This window comes from Giraffa tippelskirchi, chromosome X (assembly GCF_054371585.1).
Source record: "Giraffa tippelskirchi isolate mGirTip1 chromosome X, T2T-mGirTip1v1.2.pri, whole genome shotgun sequence".
Taxonomy (NCBI): Eukaryota; Metazoa; Chordata; class Mammalia; order Artiodactyla; family Giraffidae; genus Giraffa; species Giraffa tippelskirchi.
Window position 1 is genome coordinate 99544236 of NC_137289.1, and position 10392 is coordinate 99554627.

Below are 10392 nucleotides of genomic sequence, written 5' to 3' on the forward strand. Positions count from 1 at the left end.
GAGCTGCGGAGGGAGGAGCCACTGCGAGGCGGAGAGCAGAGCTGGTCGCGTGAGGCTCGGCGGCTTCGCTTCAGGTGTGACGAGCAGGGCGGCCCGGCCGAGCGCGAAGGGCCGAGCTGTGCGAACGCGGTCACCATGGACCGCCCAGATGAAGGGCCTCCGGCCAAGGCTCGCCGCCTTAGTGGCTCCGAGCCCCCTCAGAGCGAGCTACCGCCGCCGCCGCCGCCACCGCCGCCGCCGCCGCCGCCTCTCCTGCGCCTGCCCCTGCCTCCACCTCAGCAGCGCCCGAGGCTCCAGGAGGAAACCGAGGCGGCACAGGTGCTGGCTGACATGAGGGGGGTGGGACTGGGCCCCGCTCTGCCCCCGCCACCGCCCTATGTTATTCTCGAGGAGGGGGGTATCCGTGCGTACTTCACCCTGGGGGCTGGGGGTCCCGGCTGGGAGCCCTCACTCGAGTCAGGGTATGGGGGGTCGCCCCCTCCCACGGAGAGCCTAGAAACGCTCTCTCCCTCAGAGGTTTCTGGGGGAAGTCTGGAGATTGACTTCCAGGTGACGGAGCCCAGCAGCTTTGCAGGAGAGAAGGCCCTAGAAACCTGTAGCGCAGGGGGGCGGGGGTACCAGAGGTTAGCCGGCCCAAGGGGGAGAGAAGAGACCGTCATCATTGTGGAAGACGACGACGAGGATGAAAAGGAAAGCGTGAGGAAGAGGAGGAGGAGGAGGAGGAAGCCCAGGAAGGTGAAGAGGGAAAGCCCAGAGAAGAATGGCGAGAAGATAGAGTGCATCCTGCAGGCTCTGGAAAACATTCAACTAGACCTGGAGGCGGTGAATATCAAGGCAGGCAAGGCCTTCCTCCGTCTCAAGCGCAAGTTCATCCAGATGCGGAGACCCTTCCTGGAGCGCAGAGATCTTATCATCCAGCATATCCCAGGCTTCTGGGTCAAAGCAGTATCCTTGTCATCTATATTCATGGGCCAGGAGCCCATGACCAGAATTGGGGGGGGGGCGGTGGGAGGAGGGACAGACTGGGTGAAAGGGTGTGGGGGCGGGCCCCTGTTGGAAGAATGAGGAAGTCTGGTGGAGAAGGGATGGAAAGAGTGGCAAAACATCAGAGAAGCTGGACTGGGGATGGTGAAGGGGGAGGGGGGCCCATGAAAACTGGACCACAAATGGGAAAGGGAGGGAGAAGGAGCATAGCATTAAAAAAAATGGATCACAGACAGTGAAAGGGGAAGGACACAGACACACAGCAGAAAAATTGGACCAGAGATGGTAAAACACAGAGTGGGGGGAGGGGGACATGGAAGATAAACTGACTTACAGACAGTGAAGAGGGAGGGGAAGGGCATACAGCAGAGAATTGGCCTAGAAAGGGTACCCAAGTCACACATGGCTGTGCAGGCCTAAGTCTCTACTTAGATTCTAGGGAGACCCCAATCCTGGCTGGAGAGGAGGGGGCCAGAGTCCTGAAGGATCAGGAGAAGGAGTATCTAGGAATAGAGATTAAGTTAAATGAAGGAAATAACAATAATTCACTGTTGGTGATAAGCTTATCTCTGGGGGACCATGTAACATGTTAGGAACACATGGGTTTAACATCCTAATAGAATTACATGGACACACACTTGACACTGTCATACATACATATCACATGATCACAGGCCCCCAGTACCCAGGCACAGTATCATGTGGCCACAGGTCCTCAGCACCCAGACCACACCATCACCTGGACACAAGCCCTCAGACACAGACACACAACATCATGTGGACACATACCCATAACACCCAAATATATAACATCATGTGACAACAGGCCATCAGCAACCAGATGTACCATCATTTGGACATGGGCCTTTAGCCCCCAGACACAAAATGTCTTGTCTTCTGAACACTCAGAGACACAACATAACTTGGGTGTAGACTCCCAGCACCCAAACACACAGCAAATATGAACCATGGCAGGGCCACCTAATATAGAGGTTTGATATTTTTAAACACAGGCTCTCACCACATAGTATCATGGGAATAAAAGTATGGGTCATGTCGCATGACCTACTTGCTCCACATACATCACATGAGCACAGAAGGAATTCTGCTCCAACCTCTCTGTTCTGCCTTGCATAGCCCTGCCTGGCCTTCCTTCCCTCCTTCTCATTGAATAGTCACTCCTTGACCTAAACTGCTCCCTCCATCAGTTCCTCAACCACCCCAAAATTTCAATCTTGATCAACCAACGCGATGAAGACATTTTCCGCTACTTGACCAACCTGCAGGTCAGGCCAAAGAGAGATCTTTTCTACTAGGACTGGGCAAGGAATCTGGTCCTTGGAGGTGAGGGGGGATTGGGTGGGAGGGGCCACAGTGTGGTGGGAATTCCACCATTACCCCTACCCTGAGCAGGTACAGGATCTCAGACATATCTCCATGGGCTACAAAATGAAGCTGTACTTCCAGACAAACCCCTACTTCACAAATATGGTGATTGTCAAGGAGTTCCAGCGCAACCGCTCAGGTAAGAGGTAGCCCCAGAGCAAATTCATCCCCCCCATCTAACCTTGTCCGGTGCCCTCTCTATAGCTTCCTTTTCCCCCAGGCCGGCTGGTGTCTCACTCCACCCCAATTCGCTGGCACCGGGGCCAGGAACCTCAGGCCCACAGGCACGGGAACCAGGACGCCAGCCACAGCTTCTTCAGCTGGTTCTCAAACCACAGCCTACCAGAGGCTGACAGGATTGCTGAGGTGGGGCCCCTCCTGGCATTGCCAGGGAAGACCTTGCTAGGCTTGCCCTTGGGTGCCTGGGGGATTGGGAGTAGGCTCTGGGGCTTGTGCTCATAGCTCCCTTTCCCTGTCTCTTTCAACAGATTATCAAGAATGACCTGTGGGTTAACCCTGTGCGTTACTACATGATGGGAGAAGGGGGCTACAGAACAAACAGAAAGAAGCAAGAAAAGGAAGAAAGGTGATGGCGGAGGGTTGATGGCTGAGAGATGGTTTGTTAGGGATGGGGCAAAGACTAGGCTAGTGTCACACAGTATTCGTAGAGCCAAAAGGGACCTTTGAGATGATCCAATCCAATATGTTTTACAAGGGGGTAAAACATACTGCCCAGAAATGGGGTGTGATTGGCTGAGGTTATGCTGTCAGGGGCAGAAATGGGACTCTCCCCACCTATCCTCATCTCTGGGAACCCTTGTAGCCTACTGCCTCCCCTGTTACTTACCACCTTTCAGTGTTTGTCTGTTCTGGGTACATCACCTCCCACCAACCCTATACTCAACCCCAGACTTCCCCACAGTAAAAACAAGGATGAACATGAAGTGGTGATCGTGGAAGACTCTGATGACTGTCACATCATGGAAGACATTATTGGAGAGACCTCAGACAGTGATGGTATCACCGACAATGAGACCATTCATGACATCAAGATCTCTGACTTCATGGAGACTACTGACTGCTTCGAGACCACTGACAACGAGATAACTGACATCAGCGAGAGCCTCTGTGACAGCGAGTGCCCTGGTCACAATGAGACCACCGACAACAATGAAAGCCCCAATGACAATGAAACCACTGATAACAATGAGAGTGCTGATGACAAGGAGAGTACCGATGACAACAGTGAGAACGCTGAAGATGACAACACTGATGAGAAGGAAGAGAACCCTGATGACGATGAGAATGCTGATGAGAACCCCAGTGGTGATGATGAGAACCCCAAAGGTGGCAACCAAAGCAGCAATGGGAACAACCAGGACAGCAGTGACAGTGACAATGAAGGAGACAATGATGGCAGTGATATTGAAGATAATGATGGCAACGAAGGTGACAATGAAGGTAGTGATGATGATGGCAACGAAGGTGACAATGAAGGCAGTGATGATGACGACAGAGATGATGACGACAGAGACATTGAAGACTACGAGAATTACCTTGAAGACTCTGACAGAGATCACCATAACAACACCAACCAGGATGACTATGAGGATGAAGTAGAGAACATCTCTGAAGAAGAATCGTCAGTGGAGGAAGAGGAGGAGGGCAGTGAGGAAGGTGAGCAGGACCCTTACCTTTTTTGTTTTTTTCTTTGGACCCTCACCTTTTGTCTTACCCTCCTTTCTATCAAGGCATGAGCACAATCTGCTGTTGTGGAGAAAAGAAAAAAGCGTTCTCGGTAAGTTTTTAAATGAAGCAAGGCCAGGGAACATTTAATTTATGAACATAACAAAACCAAAGAAATTTCAGTTCTTGGTGATAGCCAGATAGGTTGTGACAGAGCACAAGACAAGTGAAGCAGAGAGAAGAGATAGGAGGCAGTGGGTGGTAAACTAAGACAGGTTCTCACACAGAGGGGAAAAAAGTGGCAAACACATTGCAATTCAGCACACACTGTACCCAGCCCTGGCCTTCTGGGAACTCCCAGGCTTGCTTGGGGAGCTGGGGGTGAAGTGAACAGTGTACTCAGTGATCCCAGAGGAGGGAGGAGCTAATTCTATCTCCAGAATCAGGAAGGGGAGAACTAGAGAAAGAAAGTGACATTTGAATTGGAGGCTGCTTTCACATTAAGGAGCATTATGGGGCATTCTTGGTGGAAGGGATCACATGAAAAAGAACCTAGAAGGGTGAAAATGCATAGTCTGTTCGTCAGTTTCCCCAAGTTGTCTTCTAAAGACCCTTCACCAAAAGGTTCTCACAAAAAGGTTCAGTGGTCAAATATGTTGGGGAAATACTGCATACACTAATGTCCTTATGTAGAGTCACATGTACATTGGCACCTGAAAGGCTCTGATAAATCCTGCTCTAAGAAACCTATTTAAACATTGTGGAAGTCAGCATTTCCCAGACATTGATCACAGAAGCCATTGTTCACTGTCCACCAAAAAAAAGCATTTTGGGAAATGCTGAGGGGGGGTTGCACATGGAGGGTTGAGGGAAAAAGCAGTATTTAAGGTAACTTCCAGGTTTGGTTCTGGCCTGGATGACTGGCCAAAGGAGGCACCATTTCATGAGATGGGGAAGGGCATGGCAGTGGGATTGGTGGGATGCAGAGAGGAACATGAAGTTGGAAGGGTTTGTTGGACACAGGTACAGGTGGCTGAGAGGCAGGTGGTTAGTGGTATGTCTGGGAAGTCAGAAATTGTAAAGAAAGGAGGTAACAAGCCGGGGCAGAATCCTAGCTCTGGATTCTGGGGCCAGTTAATGTTAATTGGGTCCAATTAACATTAATGAAGTGTTTACTATGTGCCAGACACTGTACTAAGGATTTTCTTGCTTTAAGTAATTTAATTCTCACAGCAACTCTTAAGAAGTAGGTACTATTTTCCTCCTTTTATAGATGGGGAAACTGAGACTCTGAGAGGGTAGAGTTAGGAGAACTAGGTCATGGAACATTCTGAGAAGGAAGGAATTATCAGCAGTGTCCAGTGGTCCTGAAAGGGCAAGTAAAATGAGGGCCAGGATGTGTTCATTGTATTAGCTGCTGAATAGATCATCTATGACTTTGGGAAGAGTAGTTTCAGTGGCTTGGTGGGGGTAGAGCCAGACCACAGTAGGAAGGGGGAGGGATGAGCAGGGGTTAAGTTTATGAGTCAAACCTTGGCTAAGAAGGAGATGGCAGAAGGCAGACAAGGGGTATGTTTGAGCCTGACTGTAGGCAGGCAAATAAGAGGAGAGGCAGCCCCATGGAGGAGGTGGAAGGAGCAGGAGGACCAACCACTCCTGGGAGTTTTGGCCATGGTATCCCTGGCAAACTTCCATTGAGGGCACCAAGAAAGGAGGAGTTGAATGAGCGAGTAGATTTAATCTAGACATATTTTTAGGTAGGGAAACTGAGGGAATTGCTGGCCTCATCCCCTCCTACTCAGTGGCATCTCCTTTCAGAAAAGGGGAGGCAGAGTTATCTGCACAACCCTAGTGTGGGAGCAGGGGTGGGGAATTGGGCCAAAGAAGACAGACAGGCCTATTTGAATCACACCAGGGAAAAAGAGGGAGCAGCCTCTGGATGAATAGAAGGTTTATTCAGCTGAAGTCAGAGCTCAGGAAGAGACACACATTGCATACACTGGGAGAAAAAGCTACTTTCAGAGATACATCACTTAGGACAGGGGCAGCCCACCCTACCTTCCTGCTTTCCTCCCACTGCCCCTTACTCTGTTAGCTTGAGTTCACACACATGCTTGGCTGCTTGTTCCAGGCAGAGGTGCTTGATGAGTGGTCACAGGCCCCCCAAAACCTGACTGTGGGCTCTTTTCCCTATGAAGAGTGACATCTACCTGTCCAACTAACCACCCTCTTCCATTTTCCCCTCCTTGATTCTCTCTGTCCTGTGCAGGCAGTGAGCAGGGTGAGAACAGCAATGATGAGGAAGGAATCGAAGACGACTCAGGAGAGGAAGACTCAGGAGAGGAAGACTCAGGAGAGGAAGACTCAGGAGAGGAAGACTCAGGAGAGGAAGACTCAGGAGAGGAAGACTCAGAAGACTCCGACATGGAGAAGGTGCTTCAGGTCCAAAACCCTTGGGCCATCCCGGGAAAGAGGGGCAAAATGGGATAAACGTCTTACCCTTTGAGGGGCTGCTTCTCTATATCCTTCTCCCCCTGCCCCATTTGCCCTCCCTATCAGCTAGGGCCGAGCGGCTCCGCATTGCACTTCTGGGGGGTGACTGACTTCGTACACGGGTTTAAAGTTTATTTTTATGGTTTAGTAATTGCGAAGTTCTTATTTTGGGGGGAGGGAATGGGGGCTTCCCCCTTCCTTTTAGCCCTCCTCCCCCGCAGGCTTCTGTGTGCTGCTAAACGTATTTATTGTGATGCCTTGGTCAGGGCCCCTCTATCCCCCTCCTCGTGCTGTGTGGAGTGGACACCCTTGATCCCGAAGCGGGGAGGACTGCTGTGGCCTTGGGGGGCTCTGCTGCCACCCTGTTCTCCCAAGTCTCTCTTCCTCCACCCCTCGCTTTTCCCAGCTGCGCTCACTAGCCCGCCTCGGTGTCTATGCAAGGCCGCTTCGCCATTGCGGTATTCCTGTTCCCCTCCCCCAGAAGTCCCGCCTCGTTCCCTCTTGGACCCTGGTAATCCTAATAAAAGTGTGAGCAAATTCAAAGTGCTGTTTCGAGTCTTTTGTCCCACTCGGTGCGCGGTCCCCAGCAGCCAGTCTCCGTTCCCATAGGCCCGCAAGTAGGTGCCTCGTCTATGCAAGGGCCACGAAGATGGTAGTTGCTGGGGGTGGGGGTGCCTGGCTAGGGGCGAGCTCCTCCCGACCGCAGAGATGTTGCGTCAGGCCAATGCGGGCCATCCTGGCCAATGGCAGGGCGAGGCTGAGGGAGCCCCTCCCTCTCCCGGAGGCCGCAGTAGACCCGTGCAGGTAGCTAACAGCTCCCACGCCTTCCCCTCCGCGCATGCGCACAGAAACGACCTGCGCCCTGGAACATTTTTTTCAGTGATCTTTTTATTTATCGTGCGTCAAACCTTTCCTTGGGCCTAGTACGAGCTGGGGGAGGGGGAGCTAGAGGAATCCATTTTTTTTCGTTCGCATGTAGTGAAATAAAAATGATACCGGTTAGAGCTTAATCCAGGAATGCATAAGTGCTTTCTCAGGAAGAGGGTGCATGATCTCTGGGGGTGGACGTGGGAGAGAAGGCAAGAAAAGAGAGCCCTGGCTGGGGAGTTTGCATAGAGATAAAGGAAAAGCAGGGCTTTCTGGTGGCTCAGTCGGTAAAAAATCTGCCTGCTATGCGGGAGACGCGGTTGGATCCCGGGTGGGGAAGATCCCCCAGAGAAGGGAATGGCTACCTACTCCAGTATTCTTGCTTGGAGAATTCCATGGACAGAGGAGCCTGGCGGGCTACAGTCCATGGGGTCAGAAAGGGTCGGACACGACTGAGCGACCAACATTTTCACTACTTTTCAAAGGAAGAGAAAAGGAAAATTACCTATGTAGCTGTGGGGGCAGGGCGGGAACGGTCAGGAGTTGGGCGCCTGAAAGACAGGCTTTATTTGGGAGATATCTGAGGAAAGGCCCAGTGGCTTTACGTTTTGGATACAGTAACTTTATTTCCACGAACACCACAGAGATCCCAGACATCCGGGTATGTCTTCTGCAATATACCTCCCGAACTTTCCATCCGATGCTCTTCTTTGGGGAAGGCTTCAGACACGGTTTGATTTGCGTTTTACATAATGCCCTCTGCTGGCTGCCAGGAGCATTGATTGGAGGGAGGGAGAGCAATGAGGAAGTTGATGCTATACCTAAGGTGAGAATGGCGTGATGGGGAAGGATATGGGAGGTTTCTAAAATACTATCTTTTGGAAGTTTTAGATTTACAAAATCATTGCAAAGATAATACAGAGAGTGTCCGTATACCCTACCAGTATACCTTACCAGTTTCCCCTATTGTTAACATCTTACATTTGTATGATATGTCTGTCACAATTAATGAACAAATATCAAAACATTATTAACGAAAGTCCATATTTCCTTAGTTTTCACTAAATTTTCTTTTTCTGTTCCAGGATGCCATTTGGGACACATTACATTTAGTTATCATGTCTCCATAGACTCCTCTTGGCTGTGACAGTTTCTCAGATTTTTCTCATTTTTGATGACGGAGTCATCAACATTTGAGGAGTACTAGTCAGGTATTTTGCAGGATGTCCCTCAACTGGGATTTTTCTAGCATTTTCCTCATGATTAGATAGGAGTTACGGGTTTGGAAGAGGAGGACCACAGAAATAAAGTACCATTCTCTTTGTATCATATCAAAGGTACATGCTATCAATATGCCTTATCATTGTTGCTGTTAACTTGATCACCTGGCTGAGGTAGTATATGTCAGGTTTTTCCACTGTAAAGTCACTCTATTCCCCCACCTTCCATACTGTACTCTCTGGAAGGAAGCCACTAAGCATAGCCCATGCTTAGGGAGTGATCGTCCAACTCCTTGATGGGGAAGTATCTACATAAATTAATTGGAATTCTCCTGCAGAAGAAATGTGTGTTATTCTATGAGTGCTTTTAAGATGCTAGAATCAACAGGCTCTAAGTATAGAAAAAGAGGGATTGAGAGAAGTCAGAGATGACTGCCAGGTTGCTGTGGGACCTCCTGTGAAATGGTTAGAATACCAGATCTTGGATATACTCCAGATTCTGATAAATGTTTTGGAGAAAGCATGGAAGCTTGGATGCCTCTGGTTCTAACCTGGGACCACGCTATCAGAAGTGGGTAGAGGAGACTCTGGCCCCGAAAGGGGAACATCTTGCCCCAGGGCCAAAGCTGAGAGTACAGGATGCTGAGTCAAGGCATCTTGCACAAAGGAAAGAAACACCTATGTGCAGTATCTGGAGTCAGTCCTAATGAGCACGTGATGAAGTGGAGGGGAGGGGAAAGCAGCAGGGGCAAAGGACCTGAAGAAAGATAGCCTGGGTATCCTTGCCTCAGTCTACTCTGGCGCATAACATGACTCCCTCACCCTCTCTAGAGGGTCTCAGTTTTCTCACCTACAAACAGACTAATCGTGCTGGGGGATCAGCCCAGGAGAAGCAACCAGCCTAAGATCCCAAATGGAGTCTAGTCTTAAAGCAAACCTCTGAAGTCTGGCCTTCATCATGCTCTTCCCTGATTCCTCTCTATCTCTCTAATCAAATCCCTAGCCTCTCATCCTGGCTCCTCTTCACCCACCCTGTCAGAGAGGGCCTCTGACTTCAGGGACACTGTTAGGACCCAATTATGGGATTCTAATATACTTGGCCAGGATGCTCATGTCCTGGACTGAGGCATGAGGGAAGAAAATGTTCTTTGTCTAGGGTGACATCTTTTCCCTGTGCCCTCACTCCTCAGTGTGTGGTGTGGCTTCAGTTCTGCCCAGTCTGGTCCTCCAAAAGGGAGGACTGTTCTAGAAGTCCTTAAGGTCACATCCAACTCCAGAATATAGTCTTTGCTGAAGACCAATGAAGACAGGCCCATCTGCTGGGACCCCAAACAGAAACCAGGAGGAGAGTAAGGAACTATAGATCAAATGTGCCCCAAGGCCTGTTCCCATGCTGAAGCTACTTGTCTTTATATCCTTCACAACTCACCCCACTCCCCTGGAGCCTGGAGCAACCTCCTGAGGGTGAGGTTTCCAGGACTTACTAGGACCAGACCTTTAAAATGCCACCTACTTCTGTGACTAAAAGTAGATTGGCAGGGACAAAACTAAATTTAGGAAACTAGATCCCTCCTTTGGTGACCAAAAAGGCTATCAGTGGCTCCCGTGGTTGGGGATGTGGAGGATGGTAGGGAAGCATCCTATTTTTCATTCCGTAAACATTTATTGAGCACATGCTGTGTGCCTGATAGAAACTCAGTGATAGGAATACAGCAAGGGAACATGAATAGACCAAGTTTTTGTCCCCCTGGAGCAC

General features: G+C 50.1%; 1 protein-coding gene across 2 annotated transcripts; it reads left to right on the plus strand.

Annotated features, from left to right (window-relative positions):
• Positions 1-20: 20 nt before the first annotated feature.
• TSPYL2 (TSPY like 2) lies at positions 21-7092 on the plus strand. 2 transcript variants are annotated; one of them, XM_081568102.1, is made up of 7 exons: positions 21-945; positions 2193-2270; positions 2398-2509; positions 2591-2736; positions 2859-2956; positions 3293-4047; positions 6326-7092. In XM_081568102.1, exons 1-7 carry the CDS (start codon positions 136-138, stop codon positions 6544-6546), a joined length of 2220 nt encoding a protein of 739 aa, XP_081424228.1. In that variant the 5' UTR covers positions 21-135; the 3' UTR covers positions 6547-7092. The 2 variants fall into 2 exon arrangements, with proteins under 2 accessions (XP_081424228.1, XP_081424229.1); XM_081568103.1 differs by having other exon boundaries at positions 6383-7092.
• Positions 7093-10392: the final 3300 nt, after the last annotated feature.

Coding starts and splice junctions, on each gene's coding strand:
- TSPYL2 (XM_081568102.1), top strand. CDS start 136: ATGGACCGCCCAGATGAAGGGCCTCCGGCCAAGGCTCGCCGCCTTAGT. Junction 946..2,192: donor CAGGCTTCTGGGTCAAAGCA/GTATCCTTGTCA, acceptor TCCCTCCATCAG/TTCCTCAACCACCCCAAAAT. Junction 4,048..6,325: donor GGAGGAGGGCAGTGAGGAAG/GTGAGCAGGACC, acceptor TGTCCTGTGCAG/GCAGTGAGCAGGGTGAGAAC.